At 36.4% G+C, this 27,640-nt stretch overlaps 2 protein-coding genes across 2 annotated transcripts; both read right to left on the reverse strand.

Annotated features, from left to right (window-relative positions):
* Positions 1–369: 369 nt before the first annotated feature.
* On the reverse strand, positions 370–6,882 carry LOC132307673 (uncharacterized exonuclease domain-containing protein At3g15140). The gene is made up of 6 exons (XM_059805495.1): positions 6,584–6,882; positions 6,148–6,350; positions 1,944–2,024; positions 1,610–1,735; positions 1,176–1,299; positions 370–674 (listed from the first exon to the last, which is right to left on the reverse strand). Exons 1-6 carry the CDS (start codon positions 6,824–6,826, stop codon positions 474–476), a joined length of 978 nt encoding a protein of 325 aa, XP_059661478.1. The 5' UTR covers positions 6,827–6,882; the 3' UTR covers positions 370–473.
* An 8,709-nt stretch (positions 6,883–15,591) lies between these two features.
* Positions 15,592–16,286, reverse strand: LOC132310358 (homeobox-leucine zipper protein ATHB-52). Its single transcript, XM_059808542.1, has one exon. The coding sequence runs from the start codon at positions 16,283–16,285 to the stop codon at positions 15,680–15,682; it is 606 nt and encodes a 201-aa protein (XP_059664525.1). The 5' UTR covers position 16,286; the 3' UTR covers positions 15,592–15,679.
* Between the last annotated feature and the right edge of the window lie 11,354 nt (positions 16,287–27,640).

A 27,640-nucleotide genomic window follows, 5' to 3' on the forward strand; every position in this document is an offset into this window, starting at 1 on the left:
GATTGCACACATGGTAAAATCCGTGCTCACCACAGGAGAGCAGTTCATTAAATAGAGCTCAAGCTGAGTTTCCACAGCACTTCTCAAAAATGACTTGGTTCGACTTGACTGATTTACAAACCAAATTGCACAGCAAAAAGCACCAACTCAGTAATTTTCAACATCTTTTCTCAAAACACACAAAACAAGATGCAAATGGCGCCAAAACATAGAGCCAAACTCAGGACCCTCGCATTGCAAGGAGAACACATCCATCGAGTTAAGCAGATATTTGTTCACTTTTATCTGTTGTCATACAATGCCGAAAGAAATTACACCTTCCACAGCCTTCATTGCAATAACGCCAAATCAGCAAAGCAAAGCGGAGACTTATGAGAAATCAAATTCCTCCTTTTTTAGCAATGACATACTATTACAATTGCAATGTAAACCTTGTGCAAAACAAATATGCGGACCAAGCCGTCTGCGAGCATCTACCTAATACGATTTTTAAAAAGAAATTCAACATTTTCGGGAGAATTAGGATTTCTCCTTGCAGTAATCTGTAAAAGTGCACCATCGGCGAGCATCTGTTGCAACACTCTTGCTATGTTTTTTGTGTCATCGATCCCAAGATGGTGACTTCCTAGCAATGGTATTTGAAGTTCCTTCATCATTGTAATCATTCCTGTGGCCTGCCATCCAAATACAGGCCATGTCAATAACAGAAAAGCAAATAGAGAAAGAACACATCACTTGGGAATGATAGAAATTCAGAGTGCAATTTGGTCTGGTCCGCCAAATTGGAGCTGGACCATCCAACATGACATTGGAGGCCAGTTCTATCCCCATATGTGGCAGCAGTGGGTCATCAATTGCATCTTCACTGACTCAATATAAAAGAGATCTTGTTTACAATGCAATTAAATCCAACCTGGACTAAAATTAGAAACCAGTGTCTAGAGTTGAGAAGTTAAGCATTGTATAAACTGTCTCCCTTTAGTCAATTATCAGGTTCATGCGATAAAGCCTTGGTTTGGTTTATGTTTGATGTCAATGAATGAAACACAAATTGCATAGCAACACTAGAAATACAAACTATTTATCTAAGGTAGAAAATGCCACGTCAAGGGTAAACAGAAAAGGAAAAGAGCAGCCAATTTGTAAGAATAAAACTTAACATCTCATGTACTCACCCTCCTATTGTAAAAGTTCAGATAGACATCCTTCAAATTTATCCATTCCATAAAGTAGGAGGGAAGTTTCATCTTTGATACTTTGCATTGCTGAGGTACCTTTGTTTTCAAATCCCAATTCCCACTACCAAAAGTAAAACAAAGATATGTCAGAAAAACAGGTCCTAGATGTTGCTTCCACTTTCCACATATAAAATCATTTATTCTTGTCCACGGAAATGGAAGGCATACAAAGATGTTATTTTGAATCAATGTTGCCCAAATTTACAAATTTATGTTTCTATACATAAGAGAGTGTAGCTTTTGTCTTGAAGTGGCAATTAGGTAGACCCAAATCCAGTTAAACTTGAAGAAGAAACAGAAATGAATAGGTTTGAACCAAAAATTTAGGCGAGCTTCTCTCTCATATAAGCTCTCCAAAACAGTGAACTCACCAAGTTACAAATGCAGCTTTATTTAGAGGCCCACCCAGCTCCTTTCCCCACAAGTGATGCTGAGCCATCCAAACTTCAAATTGTTCAATAACTTCCATAAATGGGATAGCTGTATCATGCCAGACACTGCAAATCTATGTAATCTATATCATCCTCCCAGCATCAATACAGAAAACTAGAAATATCTGTTTTTCAAGGATATCAAACAGCAGATTTTGTAACAATTTTTCCAGACAGAGATCTTCCTTAGGAGGAAGTACGAGTTACTGAATTAAATTGTCACAATATGATAGATATGATTAGTGTGCTAGTTAAAAACGAAATAACAACATACCGATCAACGCCTAGTTTTCCGTACTTTCCCTCAATATATTCGTCTATCCTTTGCACACTCATTTCTGTGGGCCTTACAAACCTGTATGGAACGTGGAAAGAAGAAAGTAAAATCAAGCTCCTTCAATGCAAATTATTGTTTCTAACATAATCATGAAAAGGAAAAGACTTTATTAAAAAAGAAAAAGAAAAAAGAAATCAGCATGAAAGTAATGATCTTGCAGACTGACAAGGAAGGCATCAGTAGTAAAGAATGTCCAATAGCTTTCCAATAAGGTGACTTCTCGGGAGACTCATAATATGAGGATCATTCCTCCATAGATAAGTTAAAGCCAGAAGTTTTATTATGCTCAGAAAGTATGTTTCTCCGATGAAACATCCTCTTATTATCCTTATAGCGATTGTAACCCAACCATCTTTTTGAGGCTGTTTGCCTCGGCAACTTTCACTGTTGATGAATAGTTGAATTGACAGCGCCTGTACAATGGTTTCTTACCATAAAGCGGGGCTACTATGAGGACTTTTGGTCCTTTCTATGAGCTTTTTCTCGAGAAGGTCATACATTTGATTACTGTTTAAAGCCCATATTTCCTGTTTAACTATTTTGTCTTTCGAAGTTAAAGAAATTGTCTGCAAACATTTTTCGTTGATAAGACGATAAATGAAATTCGTACGAAAACCAAGGTTATCGGTTCGATGTTTCATTTGTCGCCATTTCTCTACTGGTATGGTAGGATCCAGAGAAAATTTTCAACTGTGTGTGGCAGTCGTAGCGGTGTGAAGATGTTCTGCTGAATAGGATGGGTAGTCCATAACCAGAGAGGTGACGAAAAGTCTGATCAACCCATTCTTGCTCTAGTCATGGACAACAAATTTCATACTTATTGAGGTCATCCTTTTGGGTAAAGGTGGGAAAGGTCAACACATGAGTAATCTTACTTCAATCATTGCTGAACAAACAGTGCTGAACAAATAGTATTAAAGGGAGCTCTTTTTGAGACAGGTCTTTAATAAAGGTACGGCTATAATTCAGGATTCCTAAAAAACTCTGTAGTTGCTTTTTATCTTGTATGAAATAGGATACTTATTGAGGTCATCCTTTCGGGTAAAGGTGGGAAAGGCCAGAAGAACAAATACATGTTTTCTCTGATCAATCTAATACAGAAGAATTTAACAATTCTGATGGCTTAGAATCTGTTGATGTTGACAAGGTTGGATTGAATACCTCCGATTAAGGCATTAAGGAAAACTTACAATAGTGGTCCAAGCTCGGTGTGAGGCTCTGATACCAAATTAAGATCACTTCTCTTTTCCGAAAAGGAACTGATCAACCCACCATCCTATAACAATAAAGAATTTTAATCTTGATAATCATGAAGCAGATTTTTTAAGCAGGAATCACATTGAAATATCTAACAAAGACATTTCGTTGTCTACAGATCGGTGATCTTTCACTGTTGATGAATAGTTGAATTGACAGCGCCTGTATCGTGTGCTGGATTGGTTGCAAACAGCCTCAAAAAGATGGTTGGGTTACAATCGCTAAAAAGGCGGAAAAACATTTCTTACTTTTTCAAGAATACAAATACTTTTGCAAAAATCAATCGTATTTGTATTCTTGAAAAAGCAAGAAATGTTTTTCCTCCTGGGCAATTTTGAGAAAATAATTTATATATGTTAAATTAAAATCTTTTTCCCAGTCAATTGTGAGGCACTGTCTTAGACGAATCATTTCCCAATAACTGAAAAAGATATTACTATTTGGTTAAATGACAAAAAATTTATCATACCAAAATTACTCTAGAGAACCATCTGGATGGGACAAATTTCATTCTAAGACGTAACTTTATTTACAGTTATCTTCCTTTACAGATGGCTCAGAATCTGTTGATGAAGAAATACAAGCTGACCCACAGCTCGAAATATCTTCCGGTTTTGACTGGTCAATTGAACCTGTCGATTGGGAAGTAATTAACAGTCGCAACATGACCTTCTGGATCTCCAGTACTATTGGATGGCGTGAATCCTTGCTGTAGATCTTCGATTGCTGTTCCGGTTTGAGCAGTCGATGAATTGAGACCCATATTTATCTTGCTCCAGAAGATTTTATTATTCGTACTGATAACCAAGCAGTCAAGGACTTCCACAGATTTAAAGTGATATCAGAGAAATTTTGTCTTAAAAGAGGTTTCATCTTCTTGATGAGAAGTAAACTGCAGTACGAATAATAAAATCTTCTGGAGCAAGATAAATATGAAGTCGTTTTATTGCCAATTTAATTGCCAGAAGATATTTCGGGCTGTGGATCAGCTTGTATTTCTTCATCAACAGATTCTGAGCCATCAGAATTGTTAAATTCTTCAAAGTTAAAGAAATTGTCTTTTCGTTTAACTGTAAAGGAAGAAAGTGGATGTCGGCAACTTTCACTGTTGATGAATAGTTTGTCGGCAACTTTCACTGTTTTGCAAAACGACAAGAAACAATAGAGGTAATAGACTTCTATAATCCTGGACTTCCATTCCTAAACCAGGAGAATCATGATCCATTTTGAGGTTTGAAAGTTGGAGTTTTACTTGAAGAACTCCCCAATCGACAGGTTCCATTGACCAGTCAAAACCGGCAAACAGCCTCAAAAAGATGGTTGGGTTACAATCGCTAAAAAGGCGGCCATCTTTTTGAGGTTGTTTGCCTCGATCACCCATCTGTAACTGAGAATGTTTTACAAGAGAGGGAGAGAGAATACAAAAGATTTCTGAAAAAGAACTTCTGGCAATTAAATAGGTAATAAAACGATTTCATATTTATCTTGCTCCAGAAACAATTCTGATGGCTTAGAATCTGTTGATGAAGAAATACAAGCTGACCCACAGCCCGAAATATCTTCCTCTCATAGTTGAATTGACATCGCCTATATCGTGTGTTGGATTGGTTGCAGTCGGTTAGCATCGGTTTAAATAGATGAACCAAAAGGAAAACAGTCTTCAAGAAGATAAGATGGAATCTTGCTTTGTACTGTTCCTTAAATTGGATGTCGGCAAAAATCTTCAGCAAGTTTGACTGCAAAGCAGGCTTTGGCACCTCTCTGGTTATGGACTACCCATCCTATTCAGCAGAACATCTTCACACCACTGTCGAATTTCTAAACATCCCATTGGTGTCCAAGGTATTGATGCAGAAGCTCCAATGAATGTCATTCAATTTAAAGCAAGGCTCAGAATCTGTTGATGAAGAAATACAAGCTAACCCACAGCCCGAAATATCTTCTAAACAATTCTTTTTGTTTATTAGGAAATCCTTGACTGCTTGGTTATCAGTACGAATAATAAAATCTTCTGGGGAAAAAGATTTTAATTTAACACATATAAATTATTTTCTCAAAATTGCGCCTTTTTAGCGATTGTAACCCAACGATCTTTTTGAGGCTGTTTGCCTCACACCAAATTACTTTGTTTCCCTTATTGATCCTAATATCAAAAAGAGCTCCCTTTAATAAAGAAGTTACAGAAAAATAAAGTGTCCAATTATTATGGAATGTGAACCAAATCAAGTAGTTGCTTGCATTGCAGCCAACCAATGCTTTATAGTTTTACAATAAGTTTTTTTTAATTTTTTTATTTAAGGTTATGAACAAAGATGTGATTTATTAAATTTAATTTTGCTACTGATTAAGATCATATGCTTATTCTATTTGAGTGAGGGTATTTGTTGCCAAAACTTGACTCCAAATATCTAATTCTGTCATGTCCGCCGTGCTATGTCGGCTACTTACAAATGTACTTCTAATCATTTTTCCCAAGAAAAATTAAAACTAACAAGATGCTAACAAGACTATGTGGATGTCTTTAGTGATGGATTACAAATGCAAAAGTATTTTGATTCAAATTTTATTTTAAAACAACCTTGAATAAGTTTGTTTAGCAATATTAATCGTCTCTCTAACTGAAAAGTCAAACCCTTCGAAGTGAAATCTAGAAAAGTCAAACCCTTCTAAGTGAAATCAAGAAATGGTAACTACTGATATATTATCAAATACACTTAACAAAGAAACCACTGAAACGTTTCAGTTTTCAACACTCAACAGGACCTACCAAAAAGCCCTTAAGAAAGAAAAACATTTATATTCCCTAACTCACAGAACAGAATGCACAAAAAGAACAGGTTATTTCAATCATATTTGAACACACCATAAGAAAACGAATTCAAACCTGTGGAAGAAGTCCACAACATCCATGGTTTTTGCATCAATCATCAAAACAGGAAACTCAAGAATCTCAACTTTTCCCTCTAAATCAAGGACAAGAAAAAAATCTAACTGCTGAGACCGCATGTTCCTGCACTCCGACGCATTTAATTTAAGCTCCCCAGAGCAATTATGATTGAATTTCTGTAGGTGTACAGGATCATCCATCTGCAGAATTGAGAACCACAATTAGACCAGCAGCAAATTGATTCTTCTCTTAGACAGTTCGAATCGAACACGTGGTGTGCAAAATACATAGAAATCCAATTACCAGCAAGCCACAGTCAAATTTTACCAGCAACACATTTCAATAAGCAACATATATATACACACACATACTCATGTATGTATGGAAAGGATTGGTTGAATTTAGCTACTTTATGCGCTTTGGGAAAGCTTACCATTGTGCATTTACCCTGCGTGTAGTACAAACACATTGGCTTCCAACGGTTGCTATTCTTGGGGGATGCATATTCAATTGAAGGAGTTGATTCTTGGGTAGAGAGAGAAGCAGAGAGAGTGACTCTACGAATTGATTGAAGAGTGAGAGTGAAAGGAGATACAGATAGAGGATTGAGGGATGACAGAAAACTCCGACGAAACAGAGAAGAACTAGTGACTGTAACCCTAGAAAACGCCATCATAACGACGCGGTGCGGCTTTTCGAGTTTTGGGGGTTTAAGAACGGTTTTAGCAGTGGATATAGTCTCAAAAATGAAAAAAAAAAAAAAAAGAAAAAGTTATACTACATTTTTAGGCTATTATGTTTGGATTTAAAATAATTTTCAAAAAATAATTTTTTTTATTTTTTTGGTATTTGGTTATCGTAAAATATTTGTGAAAAAAAAATATTAAAATTATTCATTAATTTTCGACAAGATATTTTATACTTAGCCCAATAAATTTGACTTTAATTTTAATCTAGACCTTTACCAAATACAAAAATAGTAAATATATATATATTTTACCTCAAAAAAAAAATCTTTTTCAAGAAAAATATTTTACATTAAGACTCCGTTTATTTGGGCTTAAAATATTTTTAAAAAATATTTTTTTTTATTTTCTTATGTTTGGTTGTCGTAAAATAATTACTAAGAAAAAAATATTAAAATATAATAAAAATAAATTATCCATCAATTTTCGGCAACATGCCTAACCTGATGGATTTGACCTCAATCTGGACGTAAACCTATGCCAAATCCCGACAAAATGAAAATAAAAGAATATTTTACTTGAAAAAAAAAATATTTTTTAAAAAACATAGCCTAAATTTTGATTGGTTTGATTTTTGTGACATCTTTTGGCCATTAATATGTAAGTATTAGAGCATCTCCCATTAATATGTCAAATCTTATGTGACATTTGCAACAACTATTTTTTACACCAAGAACTCCTCCAATCATATCTCAAATGCCTACTTGGCATTTAGCATATTATTAAATATGTCAAATTTGACTTATCAAAAAATGGTATGCCAAATAAAATTTTCTCATTATTTTAATCTATAGATCCCACAAACAATTCAAATTTGGCACGAAATTTTAAATATTAATAAATTAATAAATTAGACATATTGATAGAGTATGCTAAAATGTCATATGTCAATTTGTCACATCATACCTCAAATAAATTTAAGGTATGAAACTTGAAGCATTAATTGAAGATGCGCTTAGTCTTGTAGAAGACAATATGGAGTGGATTGTCAATTATACGATTTGAATTGGTGAGATGATTCATGTCCTTTTGTAAGATGAGCATGTTCTCAAATAATTTGTCTAGCAGGTCACTTGTATCATCACATTTCGTTTTAGTATGACTAGTTAATTTATGCCTGAATGTCTCTCTCTTTTATAGTTTAGAAGGTAAAGTGAGAAAACCACTCCAAATGTTTACATTTTGAACAAATAATACATCTATTCTTTATGTTGTATATATAAGTTTGTTAAATTTTAAAAAAACAAAAAACCAAAAAGGCTTATGTTATGTATATAAGTCCCATTAAGTTTGAAAAATGAACAAAAAATGGCTTAAAATTACTGTTGATGTATAAAATTTTAAAAACGTCATTATCTCTTCTAATAATGCCCTTATACACACACACACACACACACACACTGAACTGACAAGGGTAAGTCATTGTCCTCGATAGTAAGAACATCGTTGCAGAATATATCAAGTTATCGTCGCTGTTCTATTGTCGATAGTTTAGATATACGACGGTGATGATGAAGAAACAACCCAAAAAAAAAAAAGAGAAAGAAAAGATAGAAAGTTTAGTCATTTAACATTTAATTAGTTTTTTACGTATTTTTTTATTCAGTTATGGAAGGGTATTTTAGTCTTTTGACATTTAATTCCTTGGTTGCTCTAAAATTAAAGGTTAAAGACTTATTAGAATGTAAAAATAGTAATACACTTTTAAAACGTATAAAAAATTATATACTCTGCACGCATATTATAAAAGTATTTTTTTACCGCAACTCAAATTTAAAATGTGAGAAAGCCATGTAAATTTTTTATATTGTTATTAGTGGAAGGAAATCGATTGATGAAAAGGGCTTTTTGACTTAAATCCTCAATATGAAAGGTCACTTAGGTTCTTAGGTACACTTCATATTCAAACACTTTGAATCCAATGCTCTCCCTCTTTTGTCTAATTATATAGTAGGATCAGCAGCCCTATGTCAGCTGAATATATGTTCAAAATGGAAATGAAATTAAAGTCTATCTATCTCAGCTTTTGACATATTAATTCTCTCAGATGTTGAGACACTATTTTTCCACTTTGGCATGCCATAAGTTAATGACGGACTTTCTTCTTATTATGAAGTCACCAATATTAATGAATCTCAAGAGACTCACTGTCAGCTCTTACTATACATGCATCCTGCGCAATGATCATCTGAAAATATTTTTATATGGTCGTTTACAGAAATCAAAAGCTCTTTTTTTTCTTTTTCTTTTTTTTTTTTTTTTTTTTTTTTTTTTAAGTTAGTACTCAAACTCTTCTAAGAAATTATTTACATTTAAGAGAAGTCAAAAATTAAATTTGATTCTTTATGAGCCAAAAGTAAAAGGAGGAGGATGGTTTTTTTAAAAACACTCTGTTTTTCTTGAAAAAAAAAAAAAATTTCTTGCTATTTCCAGCTAATCAAACGAAGGATAAGAAGAAAAGGCTTCTAGTTCATTCAACGGGAATGTGAAGAAGAAGCAACTTGTAATATTGAAGTTTTAATAATTAAGCCACTTTGGCATGGGAATACAATATATATATATATATATATATATATATATATATATATATATATATACAACTTTGAGTAGGTTTAGCCTTCAAGACCGATGGTCTTCCACAGACCTGCACTAAAAGACTGATGGCCTCTTCCACCGTAGCTATTAGGAGTATGACTATGAGGGAGAAGAATTATGCTCGTCAAAGTATGTAGTTATGGAGGTTTATGCAAAACTACCCTACAATGTTGAAAAAAATGATTATTGTTGATGTCAGATTTTGATATTGTACGTGCGTGTCAGAAGTTGACCCATGGAGCCAAGTTGTTCCACTTTGGCATGCCAAATGGTACTAGAGCCTATTAAATGGAGTTAAGCAATTTGTTGAAGGTTATGTTGACTCTTAAATAAGATGGTTATATATGAACTCTTTACATAAATTTGACTATTTTAAGGATGAATTCATAACTGTTGTTGCTGAATTGTAAATAAGGTTATGTTGACTCTTAAATAAGATTGTTATATATGAACTCTTTACCTACACTTGCATAAATTTGACTATTTTAAGCTCAGTCATGATGAGTTCATAACTCTTGTTGCTGAATTGTTGGGGCATGTTTTGATTAATTGTATGGCCGGTGTCAATAGTTGAGACAACTATTATGAAGTCCTTTGACAAATGAAATAATTTTAAAGAAGAAGAAGATGGAGGAGGAGGAGAGAATGCAAAGGTAATCTCATTTAATTGCGTCCATTGTTCACTTAAGTAAAAGAAAATATTCTCAAAAATAATTGATATTCATCTATATAAAGCATACAATATTGCACATAAACAATTTGAGCCGAAACAATGCACATAAACAATTTGAATCAGATCAGGGACGGACGTAAGAGAATCAGATCAGGGACGGACGTATGTGAGGCCCAGTAGGGTTGTTGGTACCTCTTGGGATTTTTTTTCCGTATATTATATACTTTAAAAGGTAAAGACTCACTAACAGGCCTGTGACCTAGTGGTACCACGCTCTTACCTAAGTAAAGACGTGTGTGTGAGTATCACCTAATAAAAAAAAGAAGATGAAGACTCATATAATACAATTATAAATTTATTGAATGAAATTATTATCAACAAACATTTACGGATTTGAATTAATTATCCTGGTTCAAAAAAAAAAAAAAAAAAAAAAATTATTCTTATTATTATTCAGCATTGCCCCCACTAAAAATTTAAATATATGAGTCCATCACTAGGTCAAATTGAACCCTTCATCTTCTCCTTGAAAGATGAAGATCCTAATATATGTAATTAGAAGTAATAACCCATTTTTAATGTGTATATATTCATAGATTATTTGTTAATAAATAAAATTCATAATCACTATAATCATCCTTGCCTCATTCTCATATAAATGGTGTCCGCTACATGAATTTTCTCTTCAAACTTTTTTATTACATGTCATTTCACCTACTTTAACTTTTAAAAATCATTTCTAATAATCTTATACCATGTTATTTTTTACTAAAATTTCACTTACCTCTCCTGAGATTTGTCAATATTCCACATAGGTCCCTTTACATTTCATAATTCCACTTACCTCTCCTGAGGTTCTAGTTTATGTAACAGATTTTCCCCTGCCTGACCATTTTGCCCTTCTAATGTCTGAAATTACAATAAACATTTCATAGGCAAAACGGTAGAAAAGTCATTGATAGGGGAGATAAGTGAGATTAAGAAACGTAGCGGAGGTGTATGTGAGATTTGATAAACCTTAGGGGAGGTAAGTGAAATTTACCCTATTTTTTTATCACTTTTTCGATCTCTTACCTTTTATTAGAATTAATGTACGTGTACGTGTACGTGTCTAAACCATCTAAGTCTACTATCTCGAATTTTCTCACCAATAGACTTTACCCCTAATTTTTCTCTCACATTTTTATTCGTGGTGTGACGTCCTGGATTTTTTCAATATTTTCAGGCTTTTTTTTTTAATTGTGCATGGGGATGCGTGCCATGGTATTCCGGAAGTTGGTTGGGATGTTTCTTTAGGATTAAAACCCTTAGAAAACTCACTTGAGTTCATTGTGGTCATTTTTGAAATTTTGGACCGGAAGGTTCCCTGTAGGTCCAGGGTTGCCCGATTGCGCGGAAATGGCGAGGGCTTAAATTAAAGGCCTTTGGAAGGCATTATTGTTATATTTTCAGTGCTGCCTTAGTGTAATTTCATGAAAGTTGCTTGGAGGAAGGAAGTAATTAGCTATGAAAATTTGGGTTAAATGACGTAATTAGTAAGAAGTTGTGTGGGACTATATATATGATTTATTTGTAATTTTGGCCACTATTCACCTTCTTATTCCTCACATTTTCTCTCTCTATATCTAATCATATATCAACCTTCATATATAAGTTTCGAAAAGTTTAGATTTAAGGCCCTTAACCCATGATTTTAAGGGTGCTCTAGAATGGAAAGTTCTTCCTCTCCTTCTCCTCTACACACCCATAGAAAGAAATTAGAGATTTGAGCCACTTTGGGATCGAATTCGGGTTTCTTGGAGATAAGATTTAGAAGAGGCGCTAGTTAGAGATATTGTAGAGCATCTCTTGATCTACAACATGAGGTGATTATGAAGTCTATTGGAGCACTTTAAGATTTTGACCTAGTCGTGGACTTGAGCTTATGTGGTTGCTTCAAGAGGAAATGTTGATCTCCTTCGCCTCCTCTTTCATCCTACGGAGCCAGTTTCGCGAGGGAGGTATTTTGATTTCGGTAGGATTAGGGTTTTCACCCTAATTTGAGGTAGAGGTGTCTAATTCATGGAGTCTTGGGGTTTTGTGAGTTTTTATGTGTTGATTTTGTGTTATAGCATGCTATGGTTACATCATTGTAGTAATTTAATTGATTATATGAAACTATAAGTTATTGGCATGTTTTGTATAAGGTTTAGTTGTGTATAATTTATGTCATCTATGTGGAAAAGTGACAAGTATGATTGTATGTTAAATTTGTGCCAATAGTATGCTGAAATGATTTTGTGAGAAAATAGTTAGTATGTCTTATATGATAAAAATATGCCAATCTTGCATGTAAAGATAATTGTGTAAATGTTTAATAAACATGCTTGATATTTGGTAAATTAATTATGTGAAGTAATGCGTTGAGTTTCGTGGTAGAAGCATGCTTGGCATATTCATTTCATGATGCTAGTTAGGTGCATTCGTGGAGGTATTTTAGCTTATGCATTGGGTAGAGAATATATGAGTGGAAAGGGGAATGTAGAAAAGATGAGGTTTCAAGTTAGTGGAATTGTGATGGACGGAAGACAAACGGTAGTCTTATTTTTGAGATTTCGATAACTAGGCCGCAAATGGTTCGATGAGTGGTGGTCTCACGCCAGGAATAGCTAACCAGTGTTCCAAATAGTGGACAAGTCGTAGATTTGTGCCATTTGGAGGTAGTAGCCTCTAGTGTGGATTTGTGTAGTGAGATGGTTGGTTAGGAAAATAAAATTGTGTGTAGGATAAGATCATGGAATTGGTTCGGGAGGATTCATGACATAAGCATTGATTGCATTGTTAGTCTCGTGATGGACTTGTGTGTGTGTGTGTGAATGTGATTAAGTTGATACATATATATTGTTATTAATGCAATGTATAGTTGATTTCATTATTTTTCCCGGAATAACATGATCCTCCTATCTTAACCTTCATTTTCTATATGTGTCTATTTCGGGACTTTAAGAGCGATGTTTTGCAAATACTTTATTGAGCGGTACGTGGTGCTAACCCCTTTTATTACAAACATTTTTCAGGAAAGGAGTTGTTTAGGATGACTTTTGGAGTCAATGGCATGTCTTGATTCATTGTTGATGTATTTTGTTGTAAACACACCTTATTGTATATTTTGAGATTTCAAACTCAATGTTGTTCCTTTCTTTCTTTATAGACATAAACTTATGTACTAATATTAGGGAATGTTTATGTAAGTGATTTCAAATTGATGTAATTGGGGCCAAGGTGCCATTTCATTTCAAAGTATGCTTCCTATGTTAAATGCATACTTTTGCATGCCTCATTTACTCACATATGTTGTAACGACATTTCTATGCCATGTTGTTTGACTTAGATTATTGTTTGGATAGCATTAGGATCCATATATTTGATGTAGGTGAAGTCCATAGCTATTAGTCCTTGTAAACTGGCCATTTTTCACCTCCCAAGGTCTGTCGGCTGGCTGGTGATATAAGCCAGCCGACCGACAGTGCTTTTTTGGCTCGAACAGAATGTAGGGAAGCCTGGGAGGTTGTTTCGGCCGGCTGACCATCCATTTTCGACCAGCTGACCCATGGCTTCAGCCGACCGACACAACCCAGTGTACCAGCTTTCATAGTCCGACTTTAAATGACCATATCTCCTTAATTTAATTCCAAATGGGTCAAATTTGAGTCCAATTTCAAGGCTTTTAAGTCAACTTCCTAACGATACCAATCTCAGCCATATATTCCATTTTTAAAGAAAGTTATGGTCTTTTTAGTACGGACTGCTCTGGGAATTAATCCTTGTAATCGAAGGAGGCGAATGTGTGAAATCACCATTCTTGTGTCTAGAACCTTGCGATATGGGTTCAAATAATCACTTGGACTTATTTTGATCTTGTATGACTTACTCAGAGTCATCTCATTTATTTCCATACCTAGAATTGACCATTTTACCCTTGGGTACGGGTTCGGGTAAGGACCCGGTTAGTGTTTCGGATTCCCGAGTTTCGGTCGTTCTAAGTGGCCTGGCCTACTAGTCACTCCACTCATCCATATTAACATTTTCATTACCGTTACATGAAGGCATTATTCTTTTTTCTTTCTTAGGCCTAACATTCCACTCCATACAATATAGTTGGTCTAATGACGGTCCTATAGAATTTCCTTTTAACTTATGTGTTCTCTTATCACATAAAATTGCACTAGCTTGTCTCCATTTTGTCTAACCTGCTCCAATTCTACTAGTTACATCTATATATCTATTAAATTTGCATTCCATATACTTGGTTTACATCCAATAATTCTCAAACCTTTTGATTCTAATGCATTTAAGCGTCTAAGAGCCAAATTATGATCCTAAAACTTGTATGGATAGGATGGAGTCAACCATATGCCATCCTTGATAAGATACTTGCAATAACTAAGGGCAAATTAATTGTACAGATGTTATATAAGGCTTGTTTGGATAAATAAGAGAGAAAAGAAAAGAGAAAGATAACATTAGTGATGGGAGAAAATAAAAAAGAAAAGAAAAGTTAGTTATAACTTATAACCTATATTTATGTTTCGATAAATTATAAAAGAAAGGAAAGAAAATGATGAGATTTTTATTAATTTGGAAAAGGTAAATAAGAGGAAAATAAAAGAAATTATTTTGACCAATTTACTATCATACCCTGATGTTAAAGTGGGCTCAAATATCTTTTGAATCTATGGTTTTTTTTTTCTTCCTTAAATTATGAAAGCATCACTTAAGTTGCTATCTTTTCTTTTCAAAACTTTCACTTTTGGATGGATAACAAAATCATTTTTCTCCAAATCCTCTCTCCTTTCTCTACTCATTGACAAACCAAATATGAACATCACTATCCCTCTCTCTATCTTTTTTTTCTTTTCTTTTCCTTATAATTTCATCAATGTATCCACACTAAGCCTAAGGAGTTCATACAAATGGTTTGCCTTTATTGATAGACCGCAAAAGTTGAATTGCATGCAATTAAAAAGTCAAGAACTTTATATGAAGGAACTCGAAGTTGAATTACACGCAATAAATTAAAATTAATTTGAATATGATGATTCGGTTATCTCACTTGCCATAATATAACGTTCTCCTTTCATTTCCTGTACTTCTAATTCTTCCAAAATTTAAATTTGAAGATAACGATTATTGAAGTCATAAAAATCAAAACATGGTTCTTATTTGTGAATTCTTAGACAACCTTTCATCACTTCAATCTAGCTTTGATGATCATAAAATCTGATAAAAGTGTTTATTTGTGAAATTTTAAATTATTCATAACACCTTTTCTCACCTTAATTGTTTTTGAATTACCAAAAAATATTAAAGACAAACAAATATTATTCACAAAAAAAAATAAGTACTATATTATCGGTAGTGTCGAAAGTACTAAATATTTACCCTTGAATTACTAAGATTTTCATTGATATTGTTAAAGAGAGACATGCATAACATAAAAATAAAAGGATAAGGGCATGTTTAGTGCCACAATTAATTAACCACAGTGTGAGGACTCATTTATACCCATTAAACAAGCATAGAGCTCCTCAATCTTCAAAGACTCCTCAACATGATCATCACTCACCCAATTAGTAGTAGTAGTAGTAGTAGAATAACTGATCACATGATGATGATCCTGATCATGCATACTAGAGCTCCATCTCTCCTGATCACCACAGCTAGAGAGAGATCTAGAGAGAGAAGAAACAGCCGGAGGTGACACTACTGCTGCTGCTGCTGCTTGGTTCAAACCAAACAACATCTCTCGAGCCTTCTCCAGCTCTCCCCTGAGGTGTTGGACGTCTCGCTCCAGCCGTCTCTTGTCGGCCAATGCCGCTTCAAGATTGAGCCGGAGCTCGTTGTAGTCGAGCTCTAGGCTCTGAGTCTTCCACCGGGCTCGCTTGTTCTGGTACCAGATGGCGATTTGTCGCGGCGGAATGCCGAGCTCGCGGGCGAGACGGAGCTTCCGCTCCGGCTCCAGCTTCTTGTTGGAGTCGAAGCAGGTCTCTAGGAGGCTCACTTGGTCTTGGGTTAGTCTCTTTTTGTTGTGTTTGGACTGGGATGAGTAGTGTCTTTGGTCTTGGGAGTTGAAGAGGTTCATGTTTGCTTGTGTGGAGAGTGGGTAGTGGTTATGAACTTAGGATATTATATACTAGTTGGTGGTTTGTACTTTCAATTCATCTATTGGCTTCGGATGACTTTGTGTTATATAAATAATATACATGTATAATACTACATATAGTGAGTGTGTGTGTGTGTGAGAGAGAGACACAGAGGGGCGGCTTAGGCTGACTTCACATTCATAAAAGCACGTGGTATTCACGTGGGGATGGTCCTACCATGCCAGCGCAAGAAGAAATGCCTTTAATTTATTGGGGTGTAATTAAATATAGTAGAATAAAACTTTATCCCTTATGGGATTAGGAGAACTTGAAATATATATATATTATTAATAATTAAATACGAGCATACAGAAAGAGCTCAGAACAGTTAATTTGACAATTTTTTTTTTTGTTTTTAGGCTGGTCCACTGCTCGAGGCTACCAACTTTTTGTTTTGTTTTTATTTATGATCTATATATGCAGCAAGATTATTAATTTATTACTAAATGAGTGATATGACTAATGACTAAATATATACAAGCTTAATTCTGATAAAAAATAATAATAATAATAATTCAAGCTTGATTTATAATTGCACCATGTTAAATAAAGATTAAGAATAGGATCATAAGACTTTTTTTTCATGCTTATTCGGATCGCTGACACTTGTAGGTGAATCGACCCATGCATTGATCAAAGACACTCATTTCTCACGACTCCAAGAATTCAGGTAAACTAAACTTGTCATACCTTTCTCTCTCTCTAGATCTTCCATTCATTCTCTCTCTATCTTCCATTGACCCTGCTTCCTGTGCTTCTAACTAATGACTAACATCTTCTTATTTGCGAGAAGACATTATACTGTATCAATTTCATCTCTTGTAGTCTTATACAAATTTCCCATATTATTTGTCTAATTCGAAAATTTTGATTCAATGTTAATTTTTATTTCTAAGTCATTTTTGATCATATTCTTTTTATTTATTTATATACTACTTATATGATTATATCACATATTAAATGTCTACTTCGATAATTTTGACTCACAAAAATTGTGAATTAATTTTTGAAAAGGACAACTAATATAAGACGGAGGTAGTATGTTTTATTAGACCCTTCAAATACTACTTTTTTATAATACACTATATTAAAAAAATAATAATACACATTATTAACAACTTGGCCACTTGTTCTAGCCTCACTAGAAATAAGATCAGAAAACTCGAGTAAGTAGATTCGAACCCACAACATTTTCTTTAAAAAGAAGATATCATACCATTGAAATAGATTAATAGTCATTCTCTCAAAATTGTAAGTCTGTATTTACCGTTCTAAACTAGACTTCACATAACTAGTTTTTCAAACTTTGTTCTATGTAAACCATTGTTACAAGACTTACCAAATCAGAATTGTTATGAAAAGTATTTGATGAACACTAAAAAAATTATTCCAAAATTTTTGAGAGCATGCTAATTAACATCTACATATTTAAAATTTTGACTTCACAAATTAAACTTTTAAATGTTTAGCCGTAGAGTTTCTATTATAAAATGAGTGACCATTCAAAGTAAAATTCTGGGTCCTCCACTGGAACATAATGGTCCTTGTGTTTCCTCTAGCATCATCACTAGCCAAATTGTCCAGACCTCAAAAAACACATTTTTGTCCTTGTGATTGAGAATACATAATTTTATAAATATTTTTGACCAAAAATCAGTCAAAATTTGAAACTTTCACTTGCTCCAACCATCTCAATCATTTTCCTGAAGTAAAGAAGATGATCAAAAACAAAAGAAAGGTCTTCCTTTTGTCTTCCCCCTTCCTATAATTATAATATAATCAAGCTTTGAAAATAACAGCCGCCAATTCAATCCCAACCTTTAACAAATTTGACCCTCAATTTTATTGTTGTTTGCCTTTTGTAAGAGCATTTTCAGTAGGTTCTTTGAATTTACCACATCAGTATTTTTTAATATTTACGTCAGTATTTCTCGTAATCACGTCAGCGTTTTAAAATCTCTAAATTTTAGCTATCGAATATACTCCAATGATGCATTTTCACTCTCTAAAAATATTAATATTTTTTAAATTTTAATAAATTTTATTTTTTAACTTTTTCTTAACAGCTATATTTTTAAAATGGCTATGTCATACAAAAAATTTAAACAATACAATAGTTATTATTAAAAACAATACGATAGGACATAAAAGTAAGAAGGAATATTTTTAAAAGTAGATTTTTTTTAACAAAATAATGGTTCAATTATTTTGAGGAAAAAAAAAAAAAAAAAGAGACCAAAAGAAGCCAAAAATCAATTTTTTTGAATTTTTTTACAGACAAATAGAGCCTTAGGAACAGAGTTTTGAACTAGAAAAAAAAAAAATTAAAAAAAAAACTGATGAGGGCCCGCATGGTAGGCCCGCGCTCGCCAAGTGGGTTGTGGTTTTCAACTACTCATTCCCATAGCCATTGGGTGGGGCCCAATTTTTGGATAGACCATTGGAGGAGTCCAATAGCTAAATCTGACCCATAATTGCCCAAAAGGCTCCCATGGAGTTGCTCTAAGAAGTCTTTAATAACATCATCCTTGCCTATATTCTCCGTAAGTATGTGAACAATATGAATTCTATTTTTCCATTCTTTTTTATCATATACCAAATCTTTTTAAAATTTTAATTTTTTAATTATTTTATCTCACGTAAGCTTTGGTTAATATAATGAGGACTAAGATGAAGATTAATGTTTAATGTGGAGGTCACTGCACCTTCACACCAAGGTGTTACAATACGCCCTTCACTCATAACAGATTGGATACTTACTTAATTTCTTATATTTGGAATGTGATTGTGTCATTAGATCATGTTACACTCTTTTCGTACACACACGCGCGCGTATAAGTGCTAACAACTTCTTTTTCAAACAATATGAGATGTGACAAATTATTATCAAACTCGAATTTGATGTGTTTATGCTTAGCAATTAAAGCTTATATCATTTCAAAAAAACAATAATGACCCTTATTAATTTTATATAGACCACTGGTAGAAATTGTCTTGGATTTGAAAGCCATAACTAAAGCTCAACTGATGCAGCCAGAACTTTATATATATTGTTTATGCATGTTTACATAAAAGGTGCATATCATATTGAAGGGTGCATTGTCCCCCCACCACTTAGTTGTAATCTGCAATATTCATGCACCTGTGATGTTTGCATGGGGTCTTGAATGAAAAAATATTAATTAAATTTTGTGTTTATATAAAGATTTTGACATTCTATATACCCATTCAAAGTTCACCAGTCTAACCCTTCAAATGCATGAACATTAACAAATTGATTAAGGCATTAGGGCCCCTACTTGACATTTTTATTTTTTATTTTTTATTGAATTTTAACCATAATACAAATGGAAAAAATCGATAGGCCTCCTAAGTGCGCGCCTCATAAAATATCAGGTCAAAGTATGACATTCTATATACCAAGTTCAAACAGTCTAATTTACCTTTAAAAAAAAAAAAAGAAAAAAGAAAAAGAAAAAAGTTCAAACAGTCTAACCCTTCAAATGCATGAACATTAACAAATCAATCAAGGCATTGGGACCCTACTTGACATTTTTATTTTTAAATTTTTTTATTAAATTTTAACCATAATGCAAATGGAGAAAATTGATGGGTCTGTTAGTGTCTCATGAAGTATAATGTAACGACCCTAGCTGATGCTAAGAATTTTATAAAAAATTCGGCATAACCTCCCCTAAAAAAAAGGCCTACAATACCCTGTTTAAATTCATTTTTAACCTATCATGGCTCAATTTCCGAATTCACGGCAACAGTATATGATCATACACAATCAAATAACACCGATAATTACTTTAACGAAAATTATCCTTCCCATTCGTCAACAAGGTTACATGACAAAGTTTTGCAAAATATACATATATACCTTTATACTTTTAGTGCTTTGCAAAAATAATGGGAAATATACAAAAGACACAAAACTGAGCTTCTAGTATCGCTCAAGCTTGAGGTGGGTTGTCGTTCACCGGTTCTTTTCCAAGACCTGAAAAAAAATGTATAAATAGTAGGGTGAGCTATATGCTCAGTAGGTGACACTTAAGACAAAAATCTTGTGTCCTTGTGAATTCAAGCAAAGTATAGGCCAATGAGAGATAGGGATCATACAACGTAGGGGATCAAATACAACATACAAGTCAATTCCAAGTATAAACAATGCAATGCAATGCAATGAAATGCAATGCATGTCAATGACACTCCCCATTTTCATTCTCAAAATCATCACTTTCAAACGTTAATACAGCCCGCCCTTTGGTAACGCCGCCGCGACATGAAAGGAGGATTGGCTAGTGTCCCTGACCCTTGGTAACCCCGCGGCGTCATTATGGGGCCCAGCTAGCGCAACCACGCTAGGGCGACTCCCTAATCCCCTCTAGGCTATATTAACCTCCGGCCGTTGGTAACCCCGCAGTGACCGGGTTTCGCATAAAACCATTTTATCAAAAACACTTCTCTGAAATTCCCCATATTTATTTCAAGAACAATTTCTCCCATTTCATGCAAACCCAATGGTATGTGCATGCATATATGTTCCATACATTCAATGTCATGGCATTTAAAATTTTCCATCATAAAATTAAACATTCAACATGTTCAACATCTCCCAAGTAATTATTAACACATTAAGATACAACAAAATACATTTAAGCATGTGCATGTATATATATATATGAGCTCAACATCATGAATTGGGAAATTTGGCGCAATTTAAATAAGCATACTCTCATACATCAATTTCAGCATGCTAGCACATAGTAAACATAGGAAATCAACAACTAAATATAATTTGCACATGAACCAACCATATTCAAGATCGTGAAAACCCTCTAGACATCATTAATACCATTATAGATATAATTAACTCTAAATTAAGCATATTTAATACAACATGGAGGTAAAATTCACAATAGAACAAGACTAGAGTGGATTAAGATGCCCCTACCTCAAAATAGGCAAAACCCTAGAAATGGGTTTAAATTTTTGAGCTCCAAGGAAGGTAGCAAAACTAGAATTGCTAGTACTAGAACGTAGAGCTCGTCACACTCGTCGTTTTGCCTCAAACGGTACCTAAATCCGGCAAGTAATGAAGATGGAATCAAGGATTGAAGTTGAAAAAGAAAAAAGAAAAGAAAAAAAGCAGAAGCAGCGAGAGAGAGAGATATGAGCTGCCGAAAGAGAAAACAAATTGGAATTAAATGGGTCTGCAATGACCCTTATAACTCAAGTGGGCCCCATAGTTGAAAAGTCAAAAACTTTACATTCTCCCCAACTTTAAAAAAGATTTCGTCCCCGAAATCAAGACATACCTGGAGAAGAAAACAACGCTGGGTACTTGGACCGAACCTCCTGTTCGAGCTCCCAAGTAGCCTCCTCGACTCCATGGTGTCTCCAAAGGACTTTCACCATTGGTATCGTCTTGTTCCTCAACACCTTCTGCTGAGTGTCAAGGATCTGAACTGGTCCTTCCTCGTAGGAAACATCCTCATCAATATCCACATCAACCCAACTCAAAATGTGAGATGGATCCGGCTCGTACTTTCGTAACATCGATACATGGAAAATATTGTGGACCCTATCCAACTGTGGTGGCAAAGCAAGCCTGTAGGCAACCTCTCCTACTCGGTCCAAAATCTTAAACGGTCCAATAAATCGTGGCGACAACTTGCCACTTTTTCCGAATCTCATCAATCCCTTCCGTGGAGAAACCCGTAGAAAAACGTGGTCTCCCACCTCAAAGGATAACGGTCGTCTCCGCTTATCCGCATAGCTCTTCTGTCGGCTCTGAGCTGTAAGTAACCTCTGTCTTATCAACTTAATCTTCTCAGTAGTCTCGAGTACAATGTCGGGTCCTAAGGCGGCTGTCTCACCTACCTCAGTCCAACAAACAGGAGACCTACAAGGTCTACCATACAACGCCTTAAATGGAGCCATCTGGATGCTCGCCTGATAACTGTTGTTGTAGGCAAACTCAATAAGTGGAAGGTGATCCTCCCAACTACCTCCTAAATCAAGTACACATGCCCGAAGCATATCCTCCAAAATCTGGATAGTACGCTCCGACTGACCGTCCGTCTGTGGATGGAATGTCGTACTAAAATGCAACGCTGAACCAAACGCTACTTGAAGTCCTTCCCAAAACTTCGAAGTGAACTTAGCATCCCTATCTGATACAATGGTTACAGGAACTCCATGTAACCTTACAATCTCCTTTACATAAAGAACACCAAGCTTCTCTGCATCATCTGTTGCCTTAATAGGCAAAAAGTGAGCCGTCTTGGTCAATCTGTCAATGATGACCCATACGGCCTCATTGCCCCTCCGTGACCTTGGAAAACCTGTCACAAAATCCATAGCAATATGCTCCCATTTCCATTGCGCTACAGGTAATGGTTGCAACAAACCAGCTGGCCTCTGATGCTCGGCCTTCACCTGCTGACAGGTAAGGCATCTAGCCACAAACTGTGCAACATCATTCTTCATCCCGCTTCACCAATACTGACGTCTCAAATTGTGATACATTTTAGTACCACCTGGATGAACTGCAAAATGGGAAGTGTGAAACTCCCATAGGACATCCTTACGACATACTGTGGGAACCACCAACAAACCCCTGAACCGTAGACCCCCATCTGCATGCAAGGCCCAATCTTTCACTGTCTCACCACTAGAGATCAAAGCGTGGATGGCATCTAAGTCCGGGTCCTGTCTCTGTGACTCAATCACTCGTACAACAAGAGTAGGCTGAGCCACAAGACTAAATAAGAATGCCGACTCACTGCAACCATCATCATCACAACACTGTAATCCTATCTCTGCCAGATCTTCAAGCATCTTCCACTTCCGAATAGCTAAACTGGCCAAACTTCCACGAGATTTTCGGCTTAAGGCATCAGCTACAACATTTGCCTTACCCGGATGATACTGCAAATCAAAGTTGTAATCTTCCAAGTACTCAACCCATCGTCTCTGTCTGTTGTTCAAGTCCTTTTGGGAGAAAAGGTACTTGAGACTTTTGTGATCTGAAAATACCTCGAATCTCTCACCATACAAGTAGTGTCTCCAACACTTCAAGGCAAACACAACTGCCGCTAACTCCAGATCATGAGTAGGGTAGTTAAGCTCGTGAGTCTTCAACTGTCGAGACCCATAAGCCACTACTCTACCATCCTGCATCGACACACATCCAAACCCGTCACGTGAAGCATCACAATAGATCACATAACCCAAGCCACGCTCAGGTATCACCAACACTGGAGCTGTAGTCAATCTTGTCTTTAATTCCTGGAAAGATGACTCACAGGCCTCATTCCAGACAAACTTGACCCCTTTCCGAGTCAAACGGGTCATAGGAGCTGCCAAACGGGAGAAATCCTTCACAAATCTCCGATAGTAACCCGCTAAACCAAGAAAACTGCGGATCTCAAACACATTCTTGGGTCGCTCCCAAGTCAAAACTGCTTCAACCTTTGATGGATCAATTGATACTCCACCTTCTGAAACAACATGCCCCAAAAACTTCACCTCCTGTAGCCAAAACTCACATTTCTCGTATTTGGCATACAATCGGTGCTCCCGCAAAATCTGTAAAACAATACTCAAATGGACCTCGTGATCTTCCCGAATCCGTGAGTACACAAGAATGTCATCTACGAAAACTACCACAAACTGGTCCAAGTAATCGTGAAAGACGCGGTTCATCAAGTCCATGAATGTCGCTGGCGCATTAGTCAAGCCAAAAGGCATAACAAGGAACTCATAGTGTCCATACCGTGTACCGAATGCTGTCTTCGGGATATCCTCATCCCTAACCCGCAACTGATAATAGCCAGACCTCAAGTCAATCTTCGAGAAACAACTGGCTCCCCTCAACTGATCAAATAAATCATCTATCCTTGGCAAAGGATACTTGTTCTTGATGGTGGCATGATTCAACTTCCGATAATCGATGCACAACCTCAACGAACCATCTTTCTTCTTAGCAAACAAGACCGGTGCGCCCTACGGTGACACACTCGGTCGGATGAAACCTTTCATCCTCAAATCATTAAGCTGCCTCTTCAATTCTTCCAGTTCAATTGGTGCCATACAATACGGTGCCATAGAAATCGGCGCGGTACCTGGCATTTACTCAATAGAGAACTCCACTTCTCGGTGTGGAGGCAACTCTGTCAAATCTTCTGGAAAAACATCCAAGAAGTCACAAACAATCGCCGGATAAACTTCTCCTACGATATCATCTTCTTCGGCTAGAAGACTAGCTAAGAAATAATCACCATGACTTCGTCCACGAACTCCATAAAACGATGAAATGTGGGAATCACTCCGATCTCCCACGAAAAAGAAACAGTCTCCCTCGGGAGTGCAAACTGTAACCCTTCCTCTGTAACAGTCGATCGTGGCATGAAATGAAGCCAACCAATCCATCCCGAGAATAACATCAAAGCTAGTCATCTCCAGGAGGATAAGGTCAAACACAAAGGTCCGCCCGGCTATCACAATGGAGCAATCCCACACAACTCGGCTCAATGACACTGAAACCCTAACTGGCGTATCAACACTCAACGCCCGTTCCAAGAAACTAACTTCCAACCCCGATGCAAGTGCAAATGATGATGAAATGAAAGAATGAAATGCACCAGAGTCAAATAAAACACGGGCCCAACAACCAAACACTGGAAATATACCTTGAAGGACTGACGGTCCAGAAGATGCATCAGTCTGTGCCAGTGCAAAAACACGTCCCTATGGTACCTGTGCCTGAGGACTGCCAACCTGAACACCTGACTGCTGCACTGACATAGTAGGAGTATCCTTCCTAACTGATCGTGAACCCTGTGAAGACATAGTAGGCTGTGGTGGTGGTGGTCTGAAACCTGACTGAACTGTAGCCAATTGTGACGGCTTCTGCTGTGACCCTCTGCCACTAATGGTGTCTGCTCTCTGACTCGGACAATCACGAATCAAGTGACCCTGCTGGCCACACCCATAACAAGCCTTCGGAGCTGACGAAACTGAAGACGATCTCATCGGACGACTGGACTTGTAATGTCCGGGCTGCTGACACTGATAACAAACAACTGCACTCCTGTCAGATCCAGCTGACATAGGAGTGGTAGGAGCAGATCTTGTAGACTGTTGCCCCTAAAACTGAGATGGACTGCCCCTGTTCCTTTTCCAAGAAGATCCCTCTGAGGATGGCCCTGCACCCCTCTTTTGCTTCAATTGCTCTCTTCTTGCATCATTCTCTCTATTATCAGCCTCCAGCATCAAAGCCCTTTCCACTGCTTCAGAGTAAACCTTAATAAACTGTGCCGTGATCAACGGCCTCATTCGATCATTAAGACCCGAGACAAACTTCCGAATCTTGTTAGCTTCATCTCTCACCACTTCTGGAGCAAAACGGGAGAGTGAGGTGAACTTGTTCTCATACTCCGCCATTAACATGTTCCCTTGAATAAGATTATGAAACTGGTCTTGTAACTCCCATCTTTTGGAAAGCGGAAAGTACTTTTCATAGAACAGTTCCTTGAACCTGTCCCAACTCATCTCGTCAATCTTATACTGGTTAGTGATCGATTTCCACCAAACCTTGGCATCCATAGTAAACTTGTAAGTTGCTAGGATGATCTTCAAGTGATCCTCTGTCACATCCATTGAGGTCAACTGAGTTTCGACTTGATCCATATAGTTGTCGGCTACCATTGGATCCGCACCGCCCTCAAACATAACCGGCATCAGCTGAGAAAACACCTTAATGATCTTGAGACGCTTCTGAGCTGGAGTCTCCTCAACTCGAACTGTAGGTTGTGGTACCAACTACGGTTGAGCAACAATCGTTGCCCTCACGACATTTTGCAACAAACGATTAAACTCCAGTGCCACAGAACCTTCACCCACTTCTACGGGTACGGGTGTTTCAACATTCTCTCTTCTTGGGGGAACAGCTCTTGGGGGAATCAAGTCCCTAAGAAGCATGTTCTCATCATTTAGCTCCTCCGGATTGGAGCTGGAGCTCTCACCAACATCACCCCTTGTTAGTCTAGGGCCAACTTCTCTAGGTTCCTCACGCCGTGACATCGTGCTATAAAATGAGAAAATGATTCAGAAACATGACACTAAGGTCCACTGTGGATGACTCAACAAGAATTAATACCGTACAACACTTAGCATGCAAAACTATGCAAGAAACATTTTAAAATAAACAAGTAAGCAAGTAAGCACATAGGCAGTTAAGCATGCTCATTTAAATAAGATACCACGTAGCAAGTAGTCAAGTAAGCAACACAAACAACATTCCATACGACTCTATGTAGGCCTCTACCCGTCGTCCTAAAGGTTTTCGAACCTTTACTCTGATACCAAATATGTAACGATCCTAACTGATGCCAAGAATTTTACAAAAAATTCGGCATAACCTCCCTTAAAAAAAAGGCCTACCATACCCTGTTTAAATTCATTTTTAACCTATCATGGCTCAATTTCCGAATTCACGGCAACAGTATATGATCATACACAATCAAATAACACCAATAATTACTTTAACGAAAATTATCCTTCCCATTCGTCAACAAGGTTACATGACAAAGTTTTGCAAAATATACATATATACCTTTATACTTTTAGTGCTTTGCAAAAATAATGGGAAATATACAAAAGACACAAAACTGAGCTTCTAGTATCGCTCAAGCTTGAGGTGGGTTGTCGTTCACCGGTTCTTTTCCAAGACCTGAAAAAAAATGTATAAATAGTAGGGTGAGCTATATGCTCAGTAGGTGACACTTAAGACACAAATCTTGTGTCCTTGTGAATTCAAGCAAAGCATAGGCCAATGAGAGATAGGGATCATACAACGTAGGGGATCAAATACAACATACAAGTCAATTCCAAGTATAAACAATGCAATGCAATGAAATGAAATGCAATGCATGTCAATGACACTCCCCATTTTCATTCTCAAAATCATCACTTTCAAACGTTAATACAGCCCGCCCTTTGGTAACGCTGCCGCGACACGAAAGGAGGATTGGCTAGTGTCCCTGACCCTTGGTAACCCCGCGGCGTCATTATGGGGCCCAGCTAGCTCAACCACGCTAGGGCGACTCCCTAGTCCCCTCTAAGCTATATTAACCTCCGGCCCGTTGGTAACCCCGCAGCGACCGGGTTTCGCAAAAACCATTTTATCAAAAACACTTCCCTGAAATTCCCCATATTTATTTCAAGAACAATTTCTCCCATTTCATGCAAACCCAATGGTATGTGCATGCATATATGTTCCATAC

The sequence above is a fragment of the Cornus florida genome, unplaced genomic scaffold (genome assembly GCF_030987335.1).
Source record: "Cornus florida cultivar Cherokee Brave unplaced genomic scaffold, ASM3098733v1 CherokeeBrave_3.0.0_Hap2_Chr05, whole genome shotgun sequence".
Taxonomy (NCBI): domain Eukaryota; kingdom Viridiplantae; phylum Streptophyta; class Magnoliopsida; order Cornales; family Cornaceae; genus Cornus; species Cornus florida.